General features: G+C 39.7%; 1 protein-coding gene across 5 annotated transcripts in view; it reads left to right on the top strand.

Annotated features, from left to right (window-relative positions):
• The first annotated feature begins 5,046 nt into the window (after positions 1-5,046).
• Positions 5,047-27,927, top strand: part of LOC139387307 (CMP-N-acetylneuraminate-beta-1,4-galactoside alpha-2,3-sialyltransferase-like) — an 83,008-nt gene continuing 60,127 nt past the window's right edge. The window contains exons 1-2 of one of the 5 annotated variants that reach the window (XM_071133428.1): positions 5,047-5,328; positions 24,690-24,830. In XM_071133428.1, coding sequence (XP_070989529.1) covers positions 24,722-24,830 — 109 coding nt within the window. In that variant the 5' untranslated portion in view covers positions 5,047-5,328; positions 24,690-24,721. Of the gene's footprint in view, positions 5,545-13,330; positions 13,375-24,689; positions 24,831-27,927 lie in introns of those variants that run through there. The other 4 variants (XM_071133425.1, XM_071133429.1, XM_071133430.1 and 1 more) reach the window with 4 other exon arrangements.

Genomic DNA, 27,927 nt, shown 5'->3' with positions numbered 1-27,927 from the left:
AGGATTTTAACCAAACCCAGCCCTGCTTTAGCTATGACATTTGTCACTGACACTAGCAATGTGATATCGTGAGAATAATTGTTGCGTTGTCTTCACTTAAAAAATAAATAGATTCAATGTTGCCAGTGGCGATTTTAGCATGTGCATCTTGGTGGGGCAAACAAAACAAAAAAATTGGGATGCATGCCAGCAAAGCTACAACACAACACAACACTAAACAATACATGAATTGCACTATAACGGTGACAAACTGTTAGAACCAACATCATGCTGTCCCAATAGCAGAGCTTTCTTTTCAGCACCATGGAGTGAATCCTTACCACTGCTACACCTGGCTACCAGAGGAACCTTATCTGGCAGCAAAACAATTCGTTCAGCCTCATTTACTGCCTTTAAAAAAACATACAGTTGAAGTCGGAAGTTTACATACACCTTAGCCAAATACATTTAAACTCAGTTTTTCACAATTCCTGACATTTAATCCGAGTAAACATTTCAGGTTTTAGGTCAGTTTGGATCACCACTTTATTTTAAGAATGTGAAATGTCAGAATAAAAGTAGAGAGAATTATTTATTTCAGATTTTATTTCTTTCATTACATTCCCCGTGGGTCAGAAGTTTACATACACTCAATTAGTATTTGGTAGCATTGCATTTAAATTGTTTAACATGGGTCAAATGTTTTGGGTAGCCTTCCACAATCTTCCCACAATAAGTTGGGTGAATTTTGGCCCATTCCCCCTGACAAAGCTGGTGTAACTGAGTCAGGTTTGTATGCCTCCTTGCTCGCACACACTTTTTCAGTTCTGCTCACAAATTTTCTATAGGATTGAGGTCAGGGCTTTGTGATGTCCATCCTATACCTTGACTTTGTTGTCCTTAAGCCATTTTGCCACAACTTTGGAAGTATGCGTGGGGTCATTGTCCATTTGGAAGACCCATTTACAACCAAGCTTTAACTTCCTGACTGATGTCTTGAGATGTTGCTACAATATAGCCACATAATTTTCTTTCCTCATAATGCCATCTATTTTGGGAAGTGCACCAGTCCTTCCTGCAGCAAAGCACCCCCACAACATGATGCTGCCACCCCGTGCTTTGCGGTTGGGATAGTGTTCTTCGGCTTGCAAGCCTCCCCTTTTTCCTCCAAACATAACGATGGTCATTATGGCCAAACAGTTCTATTTTTGTTTCGTCAGACCAGAGGACATTTCTCCAAAAAGTATGATATTTGTCCTCATGTGCAGTTGCAAACCGTAGTCTGGTTTTTTTTATGGCGGTTTTGGATCAGTGGCTTCTTCCTTGTTGAGCCGCCTTTCAGGTACTGTCGATATAGGACTCGTTTCCTCCAGCATCTTCACAAGGTCCTTTGCTGTTGTCCTGGGATTGATTTACACTTTTCACACCATAGTACGTTCATCTCTAGGAGACAGAATGCATCTCCTTCCTGAGCGGTATGGCGGCTGCGTGATCCCATGGTGTTTATACTTGTGTACTGTAGTTTGTACAGATGAACATGGTACCTTCAGGCCTTTGGAAATTGCTCCCAAGGATGAACCAGAGTTGTGGAGGTCTACAATATTTTTTTCTGAGGTCTTGGCTGATTTCTTTTGATTTCCTCATGATGTCAAGCAAAGAGGCACTGAGTTTGAAGGTAGGCCTTGAAATACATCCACAGGAACATCTCCAATTGACTCAGATGATGTCAATTAGCCCATCAGAAGCTTCTAAAGCTATGACATAATTTTCTGGAATTTTCCAAGCTGTTTAAAGTCCCAGTCAACTTACTGTATGTAAACTTCTGACCCACTGGAATTGTGATACAGTGAATTATAAGTGAAACAATCTGTCTGTAAACAATTGCTGGAAAAATGAGTAGATGTCCTGTTCGACTTGCCACATTTTTTATTAAGACATTAATGAGGACGAATGTAGCCAGTATAACTATTTGTTCAGCACTTTTGAAATGTACAGCAACAGAATTCAGAACATGGGCCATTCTTACAGTATTCTCCCTGTACACCAAGTCAGAACCTTAAGATAAATAAAGGGGGCATATAAGAAGACAATGAAAGCTCTTACAATATTCAAGGATTACATTTCTCTAAAACAGGCTACATATGATACATGTGCACCACCAAGTCAGAACAGTAGGCTAAGTTATGAGGGGGAAAGGAACCACATTATTAGTGTGAGGCACATGGGCTCCTAACAGCTTACTAGAAAACATCCACTTAGTATTACTTTCTTAGCTAGAGTATACAATCTGTAACAGTCAAAGGTTTTGACGCACCTACTCATTTAACAGTTTTTCTTTATTTTTACTATTTTCTACATCGTAGAACAATAGTGAAGACATCACAACTATGAAATAACACATATGGAATCATGTAGTAACCAAAAAAGTGTTAAACAAATCAACATATTTTAGATTTTAGATTCCTCAAAGTAGCCACCGTTTGCCTTGATGACAGATTTGCACATTCTCTCAACCAGATGCAATTAACAGGTGTGCCTTGTTAATTTGTGGAATTTATTTCCTTCTTAATGTGTTTGGACCAATCAGTTGTGTTGTGACAAGGTAGGGGTGGTATACAGAAGATAGCCCTATTTGGTAAAAGACCAAATCCATATTATGGCAAGAACAACTCAAAAAAGCAAAGAGAATCGGCAGTCCATAATTTCTTTAAGACATGAAGGTCAGTCAATATGTAAAATGTCAAGAACTTTGAAAGTTTCTTCAAGTGCAGTCACAAAAACCTCTGCTGCAGAGGATAAGTTAACTGCACCTCAGATTGCAGCCCAAATAAATGCATCAGAGAGTTCAAGTAACAGATACATCTCAACATCAACTGTTCAGAGGAGACTTAAATCAGGCCTTCATGGTCGAATTGCTGTAAAGAAACCACTACTAAAGGACACCAATAATAATAAGAGACTTGCTTGGGTCAAGAAAGACAAGCAATGGACATTAGATCGGTGAAAATTTGTCCTTTGGTCTGATGAATCCAAATTTGAGATTTTTGGTTCCAACTGCCATGTCTTTGTGAGATGCAGAGTAGGTGAATGGAGGATCTCCGCATGTGTGGTTCCCACCATGAAGCACGGAGGAGGAGGTGTGGGGGTGATTTTCTGGTGACACTGTCTGTGATTTCTTTAGAATTCAAAGCACACTTAACCCTCATGGCTATCTCGGCATTCTGCAGCTATACACCATCCCATCTGGTTTGCGCTTAGTGGGACTATCATTTGTTTTTCAACAGGACAATGACGCAAAACACACCTCCAGGCTGTGCAAGGGCTATTTGACAAAGAAGGAGAGTGATGGGGTGCTGCATCAGATGACCTGGCCTCCACAATCACCCAGTGTTTACCCATTTGAGATGGTTTGGGATGAGTTGGACCACAGAGTGAAGGAAAAGCAGCCAACAAGTGCTCAGCATATGTGGGAACTCCTTCAAGACTGTTGGAAAATCATTCCTCATGAATCTGGTTGAGAGAATGCCAAGAGCGTGTAAAGCTGTCATCAAGGCAAAGGGTGGCTACCTTGAAGAATATAAAATATATTTTGATACTTATTTGGTTACTACATGATTCCATATTTGTTATTCGATAGTTTTGATGTCTTCACTATTATTCCACAATGTAGAAAATAGTAAAAATAAAGAAAAGCTGTGGAATGAGTATGTGTGTCCAATCTTTTGACTGGTACTGTATATAGATATTTTTTGTTATTGTTTTTGTTGGGCAGCAGGTAGCCTAGCGCTTAGAGTTCTGGGCCAGTAACCACAAGGTTGCTAGATCAATTCCCTGATCTGACAAAGTAAAAATCTGTCATTCTGCCCCTGAACAAGGCAATTACCCCACTGGTCCTAGACTTTCATTGTAAATAAGAATTTGTTCTTAGCTAACTTGCCTAGTTAAATAAAAGTTTAGATGCTATCATCAATGATGCTATCCAGGCCTATTTATTTATTTTGAAAAAGTTTTATTGTTACATTTCCTTTAAAAACAGCTAATTTATATTTGTACAACATTTATACCCATAAAAATGGCATAAAAGCATAAAAACAGCATTTGAATATTACATTTACATTTGTTAAAAAGTACATATTGCTCATTTTAAAACAATACAAACAACCATGAATAAAAGTAAATTTTCTTGTAAAACATCCAATATGTAAAAGCCATTCAAAATGTGTATCAACAAGTATTGTTTCAATTAACCCCAGAATTCAACTATAAATAGACAATACAATCGGCCTAATGTTTCAAGCTCTGGTGGATTTAAAATGTAATGATATGAACCAAATATCCACATTTTATGGAAATGTATCTTCTCCTTGGATAGTTACATCTGTGCCATTGAGTTAATTAGTTAGTGATATGTTGGATTCACGTCTCCATGTTACCAAAAATCTAGTTAGTTAAAGAATAGGACTAAATCAAATGTAATCTTCAATGGAAGTGATGGAGGCACTTGAGCATGTTATTTTCTTTTAAATTACACAATCACCTTTAAGTAACATCAAACCAAATATGAAGTTGATTTGAATTGATTTCAGGTGATTTGAGCATAATTGTTTTAAACATGTTCTCATGCCCCCACCACTTCCATTGAAAGTTAGCTGAAGTTTGTAGTGGCTGTTAAAGAAAATTGAACCATGGATTACAGTTTATCTTGGTCTATAGACTACTTTCAGGGTTGAGGAACCATCTAATATCAAGTTGTAAAATAGGGAACTACTCCTTTAAATGGTTGAAAGCCACAGTGACAGACATTTGTGTGACAACTAAACCAAAAATCCGACATTGTTTTTTTAAAATTGGAATTTGGTGGTGCCCTTCGATGGTTGAAAGCATAATAATAAACACATTGGAAATTCTAACTTTGGCTGTCTTTTTGAGTGGGTGAATATAGGTTGTAATGTCATTGATCAACGTCTCAACGAAATATTATCCACTGAGTTATCCATTTTCGGGGGGTATTTTTTAATATATGTTTTTTTTTTAACCCATTCTCCCCAATTCCGTGATATGCAACTGGTAGTCCACGTTGAAATGACATGTGTGCACATTGGGATGTGAGGAACATGCTGTTGAGCAAGATGGTTTGGAGAAAAAAGAACGGGGCGCGAGCGAGCGCGTGATTTTTTTTTAGGGAGATTTTCTGAAGTCTGAACGTCTTCAATTCTGCTCAATTGAGTTCCTGGGATTAACATGGTGATGGTCGGTGAAGGAGGGGGGATACGGTGGCGACCTCTTCGTTGTTTAAACTAGTCTAGCCTTTTCTCAACAACGGGCAAATCTGAAAAAGGAGAGGTTAAGGTAACGACCAAAAACGATTCTGTTTTCTTGTAGCCAGCTCGATGTATTAGGGAGAAGGTCCTGTTTTTACACGACGGTGGACATCGGTGAATGTTAGCTAGTTAGCTAGCGTGTTATTTGAGTCAACCGCTATCTTGCCTGGCTTCAAATCATTCTCGTTTGATGTCTCTTTGGTTAGCTAGCTAAGTGTTTAGCTAGCTAACGCACCTACCTAAGGTAATATTTTTTTTGTAAATGACTAGCGTATATACAGTTTGCAGTGGTGATTGCAATAGCTATATTCAATAACTAATTTAGGAACCTCACAAACCCAAGGCAATTTAACCACAGTTTATTTGATTTGACTGTGTAGCCAACGTTAGCTAACAAGCCAAGAGTTAGCTGAAGAAGTTAGCTATCCGTACAATTTTTTTTTTCTGTGGGTGCCAACCCGACTGCTACTAGGGAAAGGTAATGTTATGTCCAACAAGCTTCATATGTAGTTTATATTGAGAAACGGCTGCATTTCTGCATATAGAAATTGGGATTAATGGACCGTTATTTTCCTACGTGACGTTACGTGCTAGAACGTTAACCAGCTAGAACAAACCTGGGATGTAATCATTAGCCAAATAGTTTCGCAACTAAAACGAGAGTTTCTATGATGGGACACATTCAGGTAGGTCCCTCCCGTAGAAATGTTCTATTCTTATTTAAAATAAAAGTTTCTCCAAAATGACACTACAATATTTATCATTCATTTCTATTGGGCACAAAATAATCTGAAACGCAACCAAAACAAACAGCAAATGCATCCAAGGTTGTAGTCAAAAGCTTGACGTAGTCAGAATGCTATGAATATGGGACCAAATAATTAACTTTTTACTACACTGAACAAAAATATAAATGCAACATGCTTCAATTTCAAAGATTTTACAGAGTTAGATCATAGAAGGAAATCAGTCACTCTAAATAGATGGGTTAGACCTTAATTAAGAAAAATGAAATGTATATTTTAAATGTAACCTTTTATGTAACTAGGTAAGTCAGGTAAGAACAAATTCTGATTTACAATGATGGCCAAACCCGGACGACGCTGGGCCAATTGTGCGCCGCCATATGGGACGCCCAATCATGGCCGGATGTGATACAGCCTGATCGATGGCTTTCACATGACTGGGAATACAGATTGCATTTTTAAAAAAGTAGGGGCGTGGATCAGAAAAGCGGTCAGTATCTGGTGTGACCATAATTTGCCTCATGCATCTCGACACATCTCCTTCGCATAGAGTTAATCAGGCTGTTGATTGTGACCTGTGGAATGTTGTCCCACTCTTCAATGGTTGTGCAATGTTGCTGGATATTGGCAGGAACTGGAACACGCTGTCTTACACGTTGATCCAGAGCATCCAAAATGTGTTCAATGGGTGACATGTCTGACAAGTATGCAGGCCATTTTCATCTTCCAGGAATTGTGTACAGATCCTTGCAGCATGGGGCTGTGTATTATCATGGTGAAACATGGCTGCAGATGAATTGCATGACAATGGGCCTCAGGATCTCGTCACGGTATCTCTGTGCATTCAAATTGACATCGATAAAATGCGATTGTGTTTATTGGCCGTAGCTTATGCCTGCCCGTACCATAACCTCACCGCCACCATGGGGCACTCTGTTCACAACGTTGATATCAGCAAACCGCTCGCCCACACGTTGTCTGCCATCTGCCCAGTACAGTTGAAACTGGGATTCATCCGTGAAGACCACACTTCTCCAGCGTGCCAGTGGCCATCGAAGGTGAGCATTTGCCCACTGAAGTTGGCTACGATGCAGAACTGCAGTCAGGTCAAGACCCTGGTGAGGATGACGAGCATGCAGATGAGCTTCCCTGACGCTGTTTCTGACAGTTTGTGCGGAAGTTATTCGGTTGTGGAAACCCACAGCTTCATCAGCTGTCTGGGTGGCTGGTCTCAGACAATCACGCAGGTGAAGAAGCTGAATGTTAAGGTCCTGGGCTGGTGTGGCTACACGTGGTCTGTGGTGAGGTCGGTTGGACCTACTGCTCAATTCTCTAAAACAACGTTGGAGCCGGCTTATGGTACAGAAATGAACATTACATTCTCTGGCAACAGCTCTGGTGAATTGCACAGTCCCTCAATTTACGACATCTGTGACATTGTGTAGTGTGACACAACTCAACATTTTAGTGGCTTTTTAATCAGCTTTTTGATATGTCACACCTGTCGGGTGGATGGATTATTTGGGTAAAGGATAAATGCTCACTAACAGGGATGTGAACAAAATTGTGCACAGAATTTGAGAGAAATGCATTTTTTCAGCTCTTGAAACATGGGACCAACGCTTAACATTTTATTTTTCATCATTTTATTGGTCACATGCACGTGTTTAGCAGCTGTTTTTGTGGGTGTAGCGAATTGCTTGTGTAGTTTGATTGTTAGTTCTCAGATTCTATTATTAAATATATAAACCGCACAAAAAGGAAAGTCCCCTTTTCAGGACCCTGTCTTTCAAAGATAATTAGTAAAAATCCAATTCACTTCACATATCTTCATTATAACCCATCCCGTTAGTGGGATCATTTTCATCAACAACCGCTGAATTGCAGAGCGCCTCATTAAAAAAAATATATATATATTTATATTCATGAAATCACAAGGGCAATATAGCAAAACACAGCTTAGCTTTTTGTTAATCCACCTGTCGTGTCAGATTGGAAAATATGCTTTACAGCGAAAGCAATCCAAGCGGTTAAGTTTATCGATCACTAGACAAAACATTATGAATACCTAGCATCAAAGTAGCTTGGTCACAAATCAGACAAGCAATAAAATGAATCGCTTACCTTTGATCTTCGGATGTTTTCACTCACGAGACTCCCAGTTACACAATAAATGTTCCTTTTGTTCCATGAAGATTATTTTTATATCCAAAATACCTCCGTTTGTTTGGCGTGTTACGTTCAGAAATCCACAGGCTCGAGCGTTCACGACAACGCAGACAGATATTCCAAATAGTATCCGTAATGTCCACAAACATGTCAAACGTTTTTTATAATCAATCCTCGGGTTGTTTTTAAAATATATAATCGATAATATATCAACCGGCACTGTCTCTTTTTCAGTAGGAGAGGGAGAGACAATGGCTGCCCCACTCTGTTGCGTAAGGAAAACTCATGCGAACACCCAGCTATCCACAACGCGATGTTATCTTTCTCGCTCATTTTTCAAAATAAAAGCCTGAAACTGTCTGAAGACTGTTGACACCTTGAGGAAGCGATAGGAAAAGGAATCCGGTTGATATCCCTTTAAATGGAGTGAAGGCAGGCTATGGAACATGGAGCTTTCAAAATAGAAGCCACTGGTTTGATTTTCCTCAGGTTTTCGCCTGCCATATCAGTTCTGTTATTTTCACAGACAATATTTTGACATTTTTGGAAACTTTAGTGTTTTCTATCATAATCTGTCAATTATATGCATATTCTAGCATATGGGCCTGAGAAATAGGCTGTTTACTTTGGGAACGTTATTTTCCCAAACATAAAAATAGTGCCCTCTAGGAAGTGCCTAAGAGAAACTAATCTTCATGTTCCATTGCATGCCTTCCCTCCATTTAAAGGGATATCAACCAGATTCCTTTTCCTATGGCTTCCACATGGTGTGAACAGTCTTTAGACATAGTTTCAGGCTTTTATTCTGAAAAATGAGTGAGAAGGATCACGTGTCAGTGGATGACTGGGTGCCTGCAGCATTTTGCATGCGCAACAGGTTGGAGCAGACATTTTCTCTCTTCTATTGAAAAAGCTACGGTCCGGTTGAAATATTATCGATTATTTATTGTAAAAACAACCTGAGGCTTGATTATAAAAAAACGTTTGACATGTTTATACCAACTTTACAGATACTATTTGGAATTTTTGTCTTACACAACTGGGAGTCTCGTGAGTACAAACATCCGAAGATCATCAAAGGTAAGCGATTCATTGTATTGCTTTTCTGACTTTCGTGACCAATCTACTTTGCTGCTAGCTGTTTGTAATGTTTTGTCTGCTGAGAGAGATGTCCTAACATAAATGCTTGGATAGCTTTTGCTGTAAAGCTTTTTTGAAATCTGACACCCCAGGTGGATTAACAACAAGCTAAGCTGTGTTTTGCTATATTGCACTTGTGATTTCATGAAAATTTAAATATTTTTAGTAGTTTAATTTGAATTTGGTGCTCTTCAGCGGATGTTGACAAATGATCCGGTTAACGGAATGGGTGCGCCAAGAAGTTAAAGATACAACTATTATACATGGAATTTTAGATAAACTTTTCCTTAACCTCTTAGTGTTCAGTATTTTCATTTTTGGAAAAAAAACGTTCCCGTTTTAAACGGGATATTTTGTCAGGAAAAGATGCTAGAATATGTATATAATTGACAGCTTTGGATAGAAAACACTATCTAATGTTTCCAAAACTGTAAAGATATTGTCTGTGAGTATAACAGAACTGATGTTGTAGGCGAAAGCCTGAGAAAAATCCAATCCGGAAGTGCCCCAGGTTTTGAAAGCGCTGCGTTCCAATGACTCCCTATTCAGCTGTGAATGTACCATCAACGAGCTTACGCTTTCTACGTATTCCCCAAGGTGTCTACAGCATTGTGACGTAGTTTTACGCATTTCTGTTGAAGAATAGCCGTAGGCGGCCACATTGCGTAAGTGGTCACATGGTGGCTCCGAGAGAGATTCTCGCGTAAAATACAGAGGTAGCCATTACTCCAATCGGTCCTAGTGAAAAACCGAATTGTCCCGACGGATATATTATCAAATAAATATTAGAAAAACACCTTGAGGATGGATTCTAAACAACGTTTGCCATGTTTCTGTCGATATTATGGAGCTAATTTGGAATATTTTTCGGCGTTGTGTTGACCGCAATTTCCGGGCGATTTCTCAGCCAAACGTGAAGAACAAACGGAGCTATTTCGCCTACAAAAATAATATTTTGGGAAAAAATGAACTTTGGCTGTCTACCTGGGAGTCTCGTGAGTGAAAACATCCGAAGTTCATCAAAGGTAAACGATTTAATTTGATTGCTTTTCTGATTTCCGTGACAAGGTTGCCTGCTGCTAGCAAGGCCTAATGCTATGCTAGGCTATGATAAACTTACACAAATGCTTGTCTAGCGTTGGCTGTAAAGCATATTTTGAAAATCTGAGATGACAGGGTGATTAACAAAAGGCTAAGCTGTGTTCCAATATATTTCACTTGTGATTTTCATGAATAGGAATATTTTCTCGGAAGATTTATGTCCGTTGCGTTATGCTAATTAGTGTCAGATGATGACAGCGGTCCCGTTCACAGGATGGGGTGTCACTACAGGTTAATGCAACCGCTGTGTCAGATTTCAAAAAAACTTTACGGAAAAAGCACACCATGCAATAATCTGAGTACAGCGCTCAGAGCCCAAACAAGCCATACAGATATCCGCCATGAGTCAACAGAAGTCAGAAATAGCATTATAAATATTCACTTACCTTTGATCTTCATCAGAATGCACTCCCAGGAATCCCAGTTCCACAAATGTTTGTTTTCTTCGATAAAGTCCATAATTTATGTCCAAATACCTCCTTTTTGTACAAATCCAAACTCACAAGGCGCGGGCAAATCCAGGTGAAAATTCAGACGGAAAGTCATTTTACACTTCGTAGAAACATGTCAAACGAAGTATAGAATCAATCTTTAGGATGTTTTTATCATAAATCTTCAATAATGTTCCAACCGGAGAATTCCTTTGTCTTCAGAAATGCAATGGAACGCTGGTTGCATGATCAGCTCATGGCACTCTGCCAGAGCCCTGACTCAATCAGCCCCCCCCCCCCTCCCCTTCACAGTAGAAGCCTCTAACAAGGTTCTAAAGACTGTTGACATCTAGTGGAGGCCTTAGGAAGTGCAATATGACCCCATAGACACTTTATATTCGATAGGCAATGAGTTGAAAAACTACAAACCTCAGATTTCCCACTTCCTGGTTGGATTTTCTTCTCAGGTTTTTGCATGCCATATGAGTTCTGTTATCCTGTTACGGCTGCTGTCCCTGTACAGGGATCAACATCAGCGGAAATTTCAGAGTGACAACTAATAGTACTCGATACAACTCAAACTTTAATTAAAACACACATGCAGGGTACTCAATTAAAGCTACACTCGTTGTGAATCTAGCCAACATGTCAGATTTTTAAAATGCTTTTCGGCGAAAGCATGAGAAGCTATTATCTGATAGCATGCAACCCCCGAAATAACCAAAGGGGACGTAAACAAAATAATTAGCGTAGCCTGCGCTACACAAAACGCAGAAATAAAATATAAAACATTCATTACCTTTGACGAGCTTCTTTGTTGGCACTCCTATATGTCCCATAAACATCACAATTGTTTTTTTTTTAAATTAAATCCGTCCATGTATACCCAAAATGTTTATTTATGAAGCCCGTCTGATCCATGAAAAAGCACCGTTCCAAAACGCACCGGCATTTTTTTTAATTAAAAAAGTTACCTATAAACTTTGACAAAACACTTCAAACTACTTTTGTAATCCAACTTTAGGTATTAGTAAACGTTAATAATCGATCAAATTGATCACGGGGCGATCTGTATTCAATAGCAGCACGTTTTGAAATCATGGTCCACATTCTCTCTTTCATAACTTCCTGTGGTGTGCTCGACGACAGGAAGTGCCTAATCCTCATTTAAAATCAATTGACAGTACTGGCGACATCGTGTGGAAGCTGTAGGCATTGTAAACAGGGCCTTATCTATTTTCCCTTGTCATAGACAATACAGAGACTGGCGGAGGGATATTTTTTTGTTTTTTTTTGTGACGTTTTCCTTGGGATTTTTCCTGCTAAACGCATTCTGTTATAGTCACAGACATGATTTAACCAGTTTTATAAACTTCAGAGTGTTTTCTATCCACACATACTAATCATATGCATATACTATATTCCTGGCATGAGTAGCAGGACGTTGAAATGTTGCACGATTTTTAACAAAAAGCTGCAAAAATTCGCAGCCTCTTTAACAGGATACTCACAGACATCATTCAAACAGTTTTAGAAACTTCAGAGTGTTTTCTATCCACGTCTACTAATAATATGCATTTCTTATATTCCTGGCATCAGTAGCAGGAAGTTGAAATTGGGCATGCTATTTATCCAAAAGTGAAAATGTTGGCCCCGCTACCTTAAAAGGTTAAGAACAAATTCTTATTTTCAATGACAGCCTAGGGACAGTCGGTTAACTGCCTGTTCAGGGGCAGAACGACAGATTTGTACCTTGTCAGCTCAGGGATTTGAACTTGCAACCTTTCGGTTACTAGTCCAACGCTCTAACCACTAGGCAACCCTACCGCCCCAATTCTGACACTGAGAATCTGTCTTAATCATCAATTTCTCTTACATCCTAACAAGCTCTCATCCTAACACACCTGGAATCTCTTCTCATCACCCTGCTACTGAGCAAGCATGGTCTGGATCTTCTCCAGCATACGTCCTGCCCTTGCCCTAAGCTTTAGTGCTTCCAGTCTGGTCACTGTCTTGCTCAACTCTGACATGGCTTGGGGGAGGATCAGGTCATTCCTTTGCAGTGTGAGGCTAAGTGAGGATAGCTCACTCAAACATGTCTGTGAGAAAATGGCAGAATATACAAGTGCATTCTCCATTTCCCGCTTTATCTGTTAAGTAGTGAGTAAATAAACTGTCACCTGTCAATTACTTGATTCTGAAAGTTCATTTGAGTCTTGAACTTATTTTATTTTTTAAAACAACGTGTGCTATTACATTTCCTGTGTAAAACTGACCTGCTTTGTCCGCCCATGCCGCAGGAACACTTTGAGGGTTCTGTGGACATAGGGGATCCAGCGAGTTCTAATTGACGCTAGACAAATATCCACACCGAGCTCTTGCCCGAGACTTAGAGCTCTCGTTTGGATTTTCCCCTGAAGTGATAAGTCTTCCATATCAGATTCAGAAGATTGTACACAAGACACCTTTGGCTCTTTCTTCTGAATGGTCAGTATTGCCAGTTCTAGCCTGTGAAGTATTGTTTAACATTCTCTGCTAACAAATAAAACTAAATCATAGAGGTTTGTAACAAATAAATGATGTGGCATACAGTGGATTGGGATTATATGCCCCCCTGCCTCTTTCTGATGTATCAAATACTTATGTCATGCAATAAAATGCAAATTAATTACTTAAAAATCATACAATGTGATTTTCGGGATTTTTGTTTTAGATTCCGTCTCTCACAGTTGGAAGTGTACCTATGATAAAAATTACAGACCTCTACATGCTTTGTATGTAGGAAAACCTGCAAAATCGGCCGTGTATCAAATACTTGTTCTCCCCACTGTATCTATTTTTAGGGGCAAATGCGAGTGAAATACTCGCACTCTAGAGCCCTGTTAACTGTGGGACCTTTATGTGTCTTTCCAAATCATACCTTTTTGTTATTTCGGGTTTTGCTTTGTCATTATGGGGTATTGTGTGTAGATTGACAATGTTTTTTTAAATATTTTTTAAAATAAGGCTGTAACGTAACAATGTGACGGGGTCTGAGTACTTTCTGAATGGATTGTATATAGTTGATTTTATTAAAACATTGTCTATGAAAAAATAAAATGTCAAATTTTCTACCAATCGATTGGTCGAAAGAATAGACAACTTTTGGTCAACCAATATTATTTTGTTGTCGGACAGCCCTAGTATACATATTCCGGTCTCTGACATTGCTCGTTCTGATATTTCTTAATTTCCTTACTTGTTTAATTTTCTGGATTGTGTTTTTTATTGCTAGGTATTACTGCACTGTTGGAGCTAGAAACACAAACATGTCGCTGCACCTGCGTTAACATCTGCTAATGTCTGTACTCGACCAATAAACTTTGATTTGACATGAAATCAGTCAAAACACCTCAAAGCAAGACCTGGTGTCAAGATAAAACGATTCCCCACTAGGCAGATTCTTGTCATTGTTGCTATCTGACTGTTCAGTATCATAACAAAGCATGGCTTCTGGCCCCATTGATGTGCGTCTCATTTTCACAACGTTGTCAGTAGTGGTGCAACGGATCACAACTCACGGATCGGATCACGGTTTTAAGTCATTGATCAGATACATTTTTCGGATCTGCAAAAAAAGAAAAAGGGAGACGTATAGCTTTGCTTTCCATTTATTACTTAAAGAACACTTACAGCAAGGAATGTTTAAATATAATTTTTAAATATTCAATACTCAATTGTTAAAGTGCAATATGAGGCATGATACCTTCTTCCTTTGAACGATAGTGAATGAAAAAATACCCCATGTCCACATTAGAGGTCGACCGATTATGATTTTTCAACGCTGATACCGATTTATTGGGGGACAAAAAAAGCAGACACCGATTAATCGGCCGCTTTTTTTTTATAATGTTTTTATTTTTTTATGTCTGTATATACATACGTACATACATACACTGGGGCAAAAAAGTATTTAGTCAGCCACCAATTGTGCAAGTTCTCCCACTTAAAAAGATGAGAGAGGCCTGTAATTTTCATCATAGGTACACTTCAACTATGACAGACAAAATTAGAAAAAGAAATCCAGAAAATTACATTGTAGGATTTTTAATTAATTTATTTGCAAATTGTGGTGAAAAATAAGTATTTGGTCAATAACAAAAGTTTATCTCAATACTTTGTCATTGTCAACAAAGGGTATATAACAGAGGTCAAACGTTTTCTGTAAGTCTTCACAAGGTTTTCACACACTGTTGCTGGTATTTTGGCCCATTCCTCCATGCAGATCTCCTCTAGAGCAGTGATGTTTTGGGGCTGTTGCTGGGCAACACAGACTTTCAATTCCCTCCAAAGATTTTCTATGGGGTTGAGATCTGGAGACTGGCTAGGCCACTCCAGGACCTTGAAATGCTTCTTACGAAGCCACTCCTTCGTTGCCCTGGCGGTGTGTTTGAGATCATTGTCATGCTGAAAGACCCAGCCACATTTCATCTTCAATGCCCTTGCTGATGGAGGTTTTCACTCAAAATCTCACAATACATAGCCCCATTCATTCTTTCCTTTACACTGATCAGTCGTCCTGGTCCCTTTGCAGAAAAACAGCCCCAAAGATGTTTCCACCCCCATGCTTCACAGTAGGTATGGTGTTCTTTGGATGCAACTCAGCATTCTTTGTCCTCCAAACACGACGAGTTGAGTTTTTACCAAAAAGTTATATTTTGGTTTCATCTGACCATATGACATTCTCCCAATCTTCTTCTGGATCATCCAAATGGTCTCTAGCAAACTTCAGACGGCCTGGACATGTACTGGCTTAAGCAGGGGGACACGTCTGGCACTGCAGGATTTGAGTCCCTGGTGGCGTAGTGTGTTACTGATGGTAGGCTTTGTTGCTTTGGTCCCAGCTCTCTGCAGGTCATTCACTAGGTCCCCCCCCGTGTGGTTCTGGGATTTTTGCTCACCGTTCTTGTGATCATTTTTACCCCACGGGGTGAGATCTTGCGTGCAGCCCCAGATCACGGGAGATTATCAGTGGTCTTGTATGTCTTCCATTTCCTAATAATTGCTCCCACAGTTGATTTCTTCAAACCAAGCTGCTTACCTATTGCAGATTCAGTCTTCCCAGCCTGGTGCAGGTCTACAATTTTGTTTCTGCTGTCCTTTGACATCTCTTTGGTTTTGGCCATAGTGGAGTTTGGAGTGTGACTGTTTGAGGTTGTGGACAGGTGTCTTTTATACTGATAACAAGTTTGAACAGGTGCCATTAATACAGGTAACGAGTGGAGGACAGAGGAGCCTCCTTAAAGAAGAAGTTACAGGTCTGTGAGAGCCAGAAATCTTGCTTGTTTGTAGGTTACCAAATACTTATTTTCCACCATAATTTGCAAATAAATTCATAAAAAATCCTACAGTGATTTTCTGGATTTTTTTCTCATTTTGTCTGTCATAGTTGAAGTGTACCAATGATGAAAATTACAGGCCTTGTCATTTTAAGTGGGAGAACTTGCACAATTGGTGGCTGACTAAATACTTTTTTGCCCCACTGTGTGTATGTGTAATATATATATATATATATATATATATATATATATATATATATACACACACACACACACACATTTTTGTAATATATATACACACACACACATTTTTGTAATAATGACAATTGCAACAATCCTGAATGAACAATGAACACTTATTTTAACTTAATAGATATGGGCTTTTGGATGGGTGTTCTTAAGGTGATTCCAAAAGGTTGGTGGTATTTTTTTATTTAGCTGTTGCTGACCCCATGCTTACATCTTTATCACAAATAAGACACCTTGCTTTCCCTGGTGCTAATTCCATGTAAAAGTCCCACACTGGTGCTCTGCTTTTCTCTGCCATCTGTAAAACACACACACAGCTCTGAAGTGACAATGATACTGAAGAGTCTGCTTAGGAGACAAACTCTATTTTTATTCAAACAGTTGAGAGTAAGTTACCTGTGATGAATGTTGAAAACAAAAACTGTAATTTCTATATGCAGGAAATCCTATTTTAATAATGGACATGGTAAGAATTGACTGCCAAAGTGCGAGTCATAATGCCCATGACACCTTCTAGCAAAATCTTCATTCATTTATTCCGTAGGATATTTTTAGATTCACTTAAAATAAGGTCTGTGTTTCGTGTAGGCCTACACCACCTTGCCAATTGTATAACTGTGTAGATATCCATAGGACAAGGTAACTGATCAATATTGACTAAATATAAGCGAAGATCTTTTTTTTTTTTGTAGAGTGGATTTATGAAAATATTTTGACAAACCGTTACCTTATCCTAGTGAGATTTACACGGGTATCAAAATGTCGAGGCGGTTTAAGCACGAAACACAGACCTTATCTGAAGTAGATCAAGACATTCTCTATGGAAGACATTAATGGTAAAATAACGAAGGAACCCCTTTCAAGTTCAGCCGCAAGTTATTACAGGAATTATAACGCGTCAACTATTTCTCTCTAAACCATATACCTTTGACTATTACGAGCCTGCTGCTGCCTACCACCCCTCAGTCAGACTGCTCTATCAAATATCAAATCATAGACTTAACTATAATAAACACACAGAAATACGAGCCTTAGGTCAAATCCGGAAACTATCACCTCAAACAAAACGTTTATTCCGTTCCGTATTTTATCTAACGGGTGGCATCCATCAGTCTAAATATTCCTGTTACATTGCACAACCTTCAATGTTATGTCATTATTACGTAAAATTCTGGCAAATTAGTTCGCAAAGAGCCAGGCGGCCCAAACTGTTGCATATACCCTGACTCTGCATGCTTTCTTACATGGCACATATTGCACTTTCACTTTCTTCTCCAACACTTTAATTTTTTTTTATTTTTTATGTTTCATTATTTATTTAAGGCTACATTTATTTTTTTGATGTGTTATATTAAGTTAACCTCTTGGATCTCTAGGGGCGCTATTTCATTTTTGGATAAAAAACGTTCCCGTTTTAAGCACAATATTTTGTCACGAAAAGATGCTCGACTATGCATATTATTGACCGTTTTGGAAAGAAAACACTCTGAAGTTTCAGAATCTGCAAAGATATTGTCTGTAAGTGCCCCAGAACTCATTCTACAGGCGAAACCAAGATGAAACGTCAACCAGGAAATGAGCAGAATCTCTGAAGCTCTGTTTTCCATTGTCTCCTTATATGGCTGTGATTGCGCAAGGAATGAGCCTACACTTTCTGTCGTTTCCCCAAGGTGTTTGCAGCATTGTGACGTATTTGTAGGCATATCATTGGAAGATTGACCATAAGAGACTACATTTTCCAAGTGTCCGCCTGGTGTCCCTGCGTCGAAATTGGAGCGCAAAGCCAGGTCCAATTATTTTTCCATTTGAGAGCAAGGAGAAACCAGGCTTCCACGAAGGATATATCATCGAAGAGATATGTGGAAAAACACCTTGAGGATGGATTCTAAACCACGTTTGCCATGTTTCAGTCGATATTATGGAGTTAATTTGGAAAAAAGTTCGCGTTTTGAGGGCTGAATTTTCGTTTTAAAATTTTATTTTATTTTTTGGTAGCCAAATGTGATGTACAAAACGGAGCTATTTCTAATACACAAAGAATCTTTTTGGAAAAACTGAGCATCTGCTATCTAACTGAGAGTCTCCTCATTGAAAACATCAGAAGTTCTTCAAAGGTAAGTTATTTTATTTGAAGGCTTTACTTGTTTTTGTGATAGTTGCCTGCTAAATGCTAATGCTAATGCTAAATGCTACGCTAGCTAGCTACTGTTACACAAATGATTGTTTTCCTATGGTTGAAAAGCATATTTTGAAAATCTGAGATGACAGTGTTGTTAACAAAAGGCTAAGCTTGAGAGATAGCATATTTATTTCATTTCATTTGCGATTTTCATGAATAGTTAACGTTGCGTTATGGTAATGAGCTTAGGTCTATAAATAGAATCCCGGATCCGGGTTTGGTCGTCGCAACAGGTTAAAATAAGTGTAAAATCAGTATTGTTGTAATTGTCATTATTACAAATATATATTTTTTTTAAATCAGCCGATTCATCGGTATCGGCTTTTTATGTCCTCCAATAATCGGTATTGGCGTTGAAAAATCATAATTGGTCGACCTCTACTCTCTAGCTTCCACTCTGCTACTGCTAGCAGTACCTGTGCCAGATTTGTGCCTGTGTGACTCTCATAGAGAGTCTGTAGCACCAGACTTCGCATCTCCCACTCCTATGTGGTGTCGTGATCTGTCACAGTCACGTAGCTTTCCGTTGCCCTGGAGGTCCAGCCGTCTGTGGTGAGGGAAACAGAGGATGCCTTGGATAATTTGTTGTCAATTTTAATATTTTCCTGTTCATAACGATCTGGCACGATCTTTATACTGAAGTGGGTGCGCCAGAGGATTTCGAAGCGTGGCTCAATCACTTTCACCATATTTCTAAACCCTTTGTTTTCCACAACAGCCTCATGTCTGCAGAGATAAACATCCCAATAGATTTGGCGATGGCTTAGGCCTGGTCTGATTCTGCAGCAAAGGGCTGCTTAAATGCCGCGGTGAGAAGTTGTTGTTTCTTGGCTGAGTTGGCTCCCGTCACTGACACACCAGGGTGATGACGCTTTAATTGTGTGGCCATGCTCAATGTATTTTCATGATCCACACAGCTTTCTTTGGCACAATGCCTACACACCGTAATGGTGTTGTCCACCACCCTCATTCCATATCTGACAGGAAAGCCAAAATGCTCCCATACATGAGACTTAAATGAAGCGGGAGACTTTTCCAGTTCTTCAGCTCCTCCGCTAGCCATGGCTGTCACTGCTCTTTTTTGTCTTCTTTGCTTTTTGCAATGCGAGCATCAAGGATTGATTGAACATGCCCCGCTCAAGTGAACAGTACACACAACTGCTTTAAAAGTAAAACACAGCACGCATCTGTCTTGTCTTTATCTTTTCACTGCAACTCTGCATTGAGATTTAGGGAATTATTACTTTAAAAAGTAACAGGGGCAGTAAAACTATTTCACATTATGATGGTTAAACTTTGCCATTGATCCGCAGTTCACATGCGTGCTGAACCGCGGGGTGTGATATGTACAGATCAACCACTCCGTTACACCACTAGTTGTCAGCCAACCCCTCTAAGAGCTGCACATCAGTGTTTCCCCTAGGATGTTGGCAAGAATTTTATGTAGAACGACTGCGAGGTCACTTCTGGTGACTTTAAATGGACATTCTACTTCAAAGTGCATGACAATTTATGTTGACACCATCTGAAATATAACTAATGGGCAACTTTGTTAAAGAAAGGCCCCTGAACTCATGCAATGATATGGGCAGCAACCATGTAACGCTTTTACAACAAGTATTGACATGTTTTTTTCTAAATTGAGAGACGAGCTTAAAGTTGTCTTTACTGACCATCATTTTCACTTGTCTGACCACTTGCATGATGATTAGTTTCTCACACGCTTGGCCTATCTGGGTGATGTTTTTTCTCGCCTGAATGATCTGAATCTAGGATTACAGGGACTCTCCGCAACTATATTCAATGTGCGGGACAAAATTGAGGCTATGATTAAGAAGTTGCTCTTCTCTGTCTGCATTAAACCTGTTGCGACGAGCAATCTCGTATCCGGGAGCGTAATTATAGCCTCAAGCGCATTACCATAACGCAACGTTAACTATTCATGAAAATCGCAAATGAAATAAATATATTGGCTCTCAAGCTTAGCCTTTTGTTAACAACACTGTCATCTCAGATTTTCAAAATATGCTTTTCAACCATAGCAAAACAAGCATTTGTGTAAGAGTATTGATAGCTAGCATAGCATTAAACTTTTTTCCAAATTAACTCCATAATATCGACAGAAACATGGCAAACGTTGTTTAGAATCAATCAAGGTGTTTTTCACATATCTATTCGATGATGTATCCCTCGTGGAAGTTTGGTTTCTCCTCTGAACGACGTGGAAAAATGCCTGCAGCTGGAGATTGCGCACCAATTTCGACAGAGGACACCAAGCGGACACCTGGTAAATGTAGTCTCTTATGGTCAATGTCACAATGCTGCAAACACCTTGGGGAAACGACAGAAAGTGTAGGCTCATTCATTGCGCATTCACAGCCATATAAGGAGACATTGGAACACAGCGCCTCCAAAATCTGGGGCACTTCCTGTTTGAAATTTCATCTTGGTTTCGCCTGTAGCATCAGTTCTGTGGCACTCAGATAATGTCTTTGCAGATTTGGAAACGTCAGAGTGTTTTCTTTCCAAAGCTGTCAATTATATGCATAGTCAAGCATCTTTTCATGACAAAATATCTTGTTTAAAACGGGAACGTTTTTCATCCAAAAATGAAATACTGCCCCTAGAGTTTTAATTAACAACACACAGGTCTTTCCAACAGTGTATGATTTTTTTTGTGTGCAAATTAACTCAAGCTTAAGGACAATGTCAAATGTGATATAGCAAAGCACCTGAGTGAGTTGGGTGCACAATTACTCAGGTACTTTCCTGAAAAAGATGACACAAATTGCAACAAGCAGTTCTGTGGAAATGGAATTTAAATCAGAAGCCACTGCCAGATTTCTGGTTTGGGCTGCGCTCAGATGCGTGGTTGCCAAGGCAGCAACCACGCACCTATGTGAGAGTGGATTCTCGGCCCTCACTAGCATGAACTAAATACAGGAACAGACTGTGTGGAAAATGATTTAAGACTGAGACTCTCTAATACAACCCAACATTGCAGAGTTATGTGCATCCTTTCAAGCACCCCCTTTCTCATTAACCTCTCTGATCTCCTCATCCCGGATCCGGTATCAGGAATACAGACTCAAGCTCATTACCATAACGCAACGTTAACTATTCATGAAAATCGCAAATGAAATGAAATAAATATGCCATCTCTCAAGCTTAGCCTTTTGTAAACAACACTGTCATCTCAGATTTTCAAAATATGCTTCTCAACCATAGGAAAACAATAATTTGTGTAAAAGTAGCTAGCTAGCGTAGCATTTAGCGTTAGCATTAGCGTTAGCATCCAGCACGCAACATTTCAACAAAAACATAAAAGCCTTCAAATAAAATCATTTACCTTTGAAGAACTTCTGATGTTTTCAATGAGGATACTCTCAGTTAGATAGCAGATGCTCAGTTTTTCCAAAAAGATTCTTTTTGTATTAGAAATAGCTCCGTTTTATACATCACATTTGGCTACCAAAAAAAACCGAAAATTCAGTCCTCAAAACGCGAACTTTTTTCCAAATTAACTCCATAATATCGACTGAAAACATGGCAAACGTTGTTTAGAATCAATCCTCAAGGTGTTTTTCACATATCTCTTCATTGATATATCGTTCTTGGAAGCATGGTTTCTCCCCTCAATCAAATGGAAAAGTACAAGCAGCTGGCAATTGCGCACCGAATTCCACGCAGGACACCAGGCGGACACTTGGAAAATGTAGTCTCTTATGGTCAATCTTCCAATGATATGCCTACAAATACGTCACAATGCTGCTAACACCTTGGGGGAACGACAGAAAGTGTAGGCTCATTCCTTGCGCAATCACAGCTATATAAGGAGACAATGGAAAACAGAGCTTCAGAAATTCTGCTCATTTCCTGGTTGACGCATCATCTTGGTTTCGCCTGTAGAATGAGTTCTGGGGCACTTACAGACAATATCTTTGCAGATTCTGAAACTTCAGTGTTTTCTTTCAAAAACTGTCAAGAATATGCATAGTCGAGCATCTTTTCGTGACAAAATATCGCGCTTAAAACGGGAAAGTTTTTTATCCAAAAATGAAATAGCGCCCCTAGAGATCAAAGAGGTTAACCTGTGGTGAGTTATTCTAAATTTTCGATGAACAAATAAGGTTTCATATGTAAGCTGGTTTACTAAAGAGCAAAATTATTGATCATTGTTATTTGTGCCCTGATCCTATAAGAGCTCTTTGTCACTTCCCACGAGCCTTCTTATGTTTAATAAATGTATCGTATAGTGTGTGTGTGGCAGGCTTACAATGATGGCAAAAAAAACAATTTGAGAGTGCGCTGACCCGGGTGCTAGAGGGGGTACACAGCTGGAGTTTGAATTTTGAAGGGGTACGGGACTATAAAAGGTTGGGAACCACTGCCCTAGGGCAGTGTATTGCTTTGACTTGACTGCTTGTCTTTGAGAAACAACACAAAAGCGTGTGTGTCAGTCGCGTTACACAGATTTATTGAATGTAATCTTTCTATGATTAGTCCTGTCACAGGCGTAGAATCTTCAAGTCCTATAGTATGCCTATGCTTTTAACCCCTCATCATCTGTTACTTTTTCAGCTGCTCCATTGCTTTTCTAGTGGTCCCTGTAAAGAGAAGTAATGTAATCATATTTCAATACTAATTCAGCTCAGTGCAGTTGCTTTGCTCCGCAGTGATTTTGAAGACTATTGTTTGCGCAAGCCCTTAGCTGTTCTGCGAGAGAGAGAAAAGGAAAGGAAAGCGAAATGGAATATGAATTGTGGCTCAGTTTTACATATCACTCCCACAATCCAAGCTGTGTAATGTGTCTCGACTGGTTCTGTGAGTGATAAAGAAGATTATTGGAATTTGCAGGTGAGACAACATTTGCAAAGTTGGATTATATTTTCTTAACATTCAGGGCTGGGGTAATTTGGACATGGTACAGTATATTGGAGAATATATTAAAGGAATGGTTTCATTATTTAGATCTAGTCACTATTTCTTTGTTTTTCGGTGCTACGCTCAGATCTCAGGACATAGTGTCTTTTCCTTTGTCTCAGTGGAAACAAAGGAACCGATGTTAGAGGAAGCCAGTTGGATAATATTACCTCAGTTATAGAGAGAATGAGACCTTTTTAATGTTTTGGGAAATTAAAAAACATCTCTCTCACAAGACTATACTGTATGATTAGCCTAGTTTGGGTGTTGGCTCAGCATAAAATCTTTCTTTAACTACAAAAGTGTTCACCACTTTCAACCATTGCAGTTTCTTAAGTAGCTGACAAGCAGGGTGTGCTTTACCTGTTAAAACAGACTTCTTTATCTTCCCCCTCCCCATGAGCACTGATCTTAGCATAATGGAAAAGTGAAACTAATAGCACTTATTGGTGATAGATCGGTTGTCTCTAAAGAGCGTAAAGGGTTCTCCCGGGGATTTTTGTTTATTTTTTTAAACCTTGTGGCGCTGCTAAGTACGGACGAGGGGAGGTCCCTAAGGGGGGCAGAGATTTTTGCGTGTTTGAACACCTGTAACTGCCATTTTCTGAAATCTAGAGAAAAAATTGCCTTATAACAAATATTTTAAAAAGCATTGCTCTAGATTACAATGCCTCTCTTACATTCTTTGGGCAGAGCCCAAGAGGAGATTGGGTAAGGTTTGACATTAGCCCAAGCCAGGGATCATCATTTATTTTTCATGAGTGGATGGTGGGGAGCAGGAACAATTTGTATTGCAAATTGACTGCAAGAAGCCTGGACAGATAATGTTTTACTCAAATGAAATAATTTCAAACCTTGCTTACCCATTTGTATATGATCACGTGTCTCTTTATTATGTATGGGAATACTTGTACAGATTTCCAAAATGTAAAATCAATTGGAGCTGATATCCTGGTGTCTTTTATGTCCAACAATGAAAATGCTAAATATATATAAAACATGTTTTGCTCAGAACTTGGGGGAACCCTGGCCTAAGTGATTTCTCACAGCCATTCATCCTATTTGCACACAACACTGTGTGTGTGACTCCTTCATCCTCAACTCCCTTTTCCTCCTCTGCATCTGTCCTGTAGGTGATGTGCCATGTGAATGGCTGAGAACCACCATGAAGCCCTCACACAAGCTGCTGTTCGTCCTGTGCCCCATGCTGGTCCTGGGCTTCATCTACTACTCCTCTGGGAAGCTACACCTGCATGTATGGGGCCAGAAGCCACGTGAGTTACTCTTGACAGCCTACGCCTCTCTCCAATCATCCATCCATTCGCCTGTCTATTTACTAGACTGCTGGTCTGCCTCTTTTTCAATTGACTTGCTTTTCAGTCTGCTGATTTATCAGTCTTTGTGTCTCTGTCTCCTTGTCGGTCAAGCTTCTGTCTCTCTGTCTGTCAACCTGTATGCTTGCCAGCCGCTCAGACTCCCTGTCTGACTTCCTGCTACTAGAGAGGATTGCAACAGACCCTGCAAGACAGGTCTAGCTGTTTGCTATATACTGTACATGTATTTCTATTTTCTAGGTAGCCCATTTCTCGCATTCATTTCCTGTAGTTGACGAGGACTACATTTCCACTTGGACTGTACTTCTACAGCAGGGTTTTCTGAGCAAAAAAAAAACATTTTAGATTTTTACAATTTTATTGTTAGACATAAGACTGTGAGAACACCAGGAAATCATCGCCAAGTGATTTTATTTTTGTAAATCTGTTTAAGCAAGGTTTGATATGATTGTTTTATGCAAATATTATATCGGTTTCGGTTTCTTGAGGTCAATTTGCCAAATTATTTGTAATCATGTTCCGGTCCCTCGACCATCCGCTGTGGTCAGCGCCCGAACCCACCTGGCATTTCTGGATATTGGTTGGTTATGAATCAGGGTGATGAAGAGGGTTACGTAAAGTTGGAAAATCTAAACCTGACAGGGTGTGGATGGTGGGGTGATGTTTCACTAGTGCGGGTCCCTGAAACTGTTCTTTGTAACCAGTAGAGGGGGCTAAAAGATATCCAATAAACATGCCCTGGAAATATTTGAACTGGCAGGCGGAGGTGTGTTTCATATCAGCAGGGAACACTGTATTTGTGCTTCTCGGTGGAAAGTAAAAAAATATATATATATATTTTGTGCTTTAGACTATGGTTGCCTCTGAGAAACATGTAGCCGGAGACTTTGTGTTGAAGGAAGCTTGAGGGACTACAAGAATATCAGTTTGACACTTCCAAGTTTTGGGGTCTTGTCCACCGGAGGGTACAGTAACAGCACAGTGAGGCAGGCGTCCGAAAGGGGACGCCTAGCTTTTGGATGCCATCCTAAGTATCGGACTTCCTCAAGTTATCGCCGCGGCTCCAATAACTTGTCTTACTCTTTGTATACTCCTCCAATTAAACATTGGAATTTTAGATAGGTGTGCTCCTTCAAAGAATCTTATTTGAGTCTTTCATTTCACTCCTCTGAAGTTGTATTTTTTTGTCATTCGAGTTATTCCAAAAAGATTGATTAGTTATTTGAAATATATTCAGAAAGGATTTATGAGGGTTCCGAAGTCACTGTTTCCAATTACATTTCTCACAACACCAATATGGCAAATATTTATTCCAGAAAAATACTATTTGGGAGTTGGAGCTTTTTGCATGTTGCTGCCAGATGTTGAGGTCCCAATGTTTTGTTTGTCCAAGAGGACAGGTAGCATGTTGACAAGTCCCTTTTGTGTGCTCTCCCAAACTCTGACCTTGTGATCTGTTATTTCACCAGAGAGAATCAAACAGGATAATCCCTGTTCTACACTTTTGAAGTATTCTACTCTGGGAGTCTTTGAGTCACCGTTCAAGGTGCATACCCTTTTTAACTACTGTTATGTAAATATGTATCCTTACAGTGAATAGGCTACATTTTATTTTGGTGTTTTACAATGTAAGCCTAACATTAAACTGGGGTGTCACAAACCCTGAAATGGTCAACCGAGCAGGTAGGCTATAGGGCTGAGTCCTCATGTTTGAACCTATTTTTGAAGGCTATTTTGGCTTTTATGACCTACCTGACCCCTTGAACTTCAAACAAGTTCATATGAATGTTTTCATTCCCACTATGGCTACTCGAGAGGACACTTCTGAAGTTGTCGTGACAAGACCCCTGTGTGCATCGCTTTACACGTCAATATTTAGGGTCCCCGGTTTCTCTCTCTGATTTCATTACTTTCAAGGATTAGAGCAATGATGCCCACATTGCCCATATACTACACTTGGTTATAGTGTCAGGAGACTAAGCCCCCTCTCCCAAGTCCAATTGCACATCACTGACTAAGGGGTCTTTATTCATCTCTCATAAAGATGCCTTGGCTGGATTTGAGTGAGTGTTTCAGTTTGACAGTCTCTATCCGTTTAATATCAGAGCCTCTCGAGGCCTGTAAGTGGTCCTCCACTACAGACAAATTTAATGAACCGTGACAACCGGAAACGGCTTGACGGTGTGCAGTAGGAAGTGAGAGCATTAGCCCCCGTTGTCTTATGTATGATTAAGGCTTAGTTAGCATTGGAGAAGAGGACATCTTGACATGTTATCGTTTCTCCCAGCCCTGATCACTTCTGTCTGCCACCCTCGGCACTGTCACGCAGGTGTGACTGAAAGTGGACACCCAGTTTTTGTCTGTTGGTACATCACCCAAAGGTGTTGACTGTGAAAGATCACACCTGTGTTTTGTGTATAACCAATTTGTGGTTTGCGTTGGCGACAATCTATGCAGCACATTAGCCACCTGTGGCATCATACACGGCTTTTGTTCTTTCTACACAGCTAGGTTTTTATCTAGGCAAGGCTGCAAGCACGCTTGGCTATATGGTTACAATTAGTTCAGTTCCTAATTGGGAATTGTATTTGTTAACACGGACTTGTTGTACCATTTGAGAGAGAGTTTGGTTAAAATGCCAGTTTATGGCATAGGTATGTGCGTCTTTCCCTTCTATATACATCCTTTCCAATACCGGAACGATATGTTTTAGTTTGAAACAAATCGATGCGATATGAGGATTTGTTGAATAAACACATTAATTTCCCATTCTAAATTCAAACCTGCTGCTGATGGAGCTCATGAGCTGGGCCTCTGAGCTGGGCCTCTGAGCTGGGCCTCTGAGCTGGGCCTCTGAGCTGGGCCTCTGAGCTGGGCCTCTGAGCTGGGCCTCTGAGCTGGGCCTCTGAGCTGGGCCTCTGAGCTGGGCCTCTGAGCTGGATCTGTCTGAGCTGACTTCTCTCTCTCTGTGTGTGTGTGTGAGAGAGTTATGTTTGTCTATGGTATGTACTATGTAGACGCCTGATTTGAGCCGTAA

The sequence above is a fragment of the Oncorhynchus clarkii genome, chromosome 28 (assembly GCF_045791955.1).
Source record: "Oncorhynchus clarkii lewisi isolate Uvic-CL-2024 chromosome 28, UVic_Ocla_1.0, whole genome shotgun sequence".
NCBI lineage: Eukaryota > Metazoa > Chordata > Actinopteri > Salmoniformes > Salmonidae > Oncorhynchus > Oncorhynchus clarkii.
This window is presented reverse-complemented; position numbering and strand designations above follow the sequence as displayed.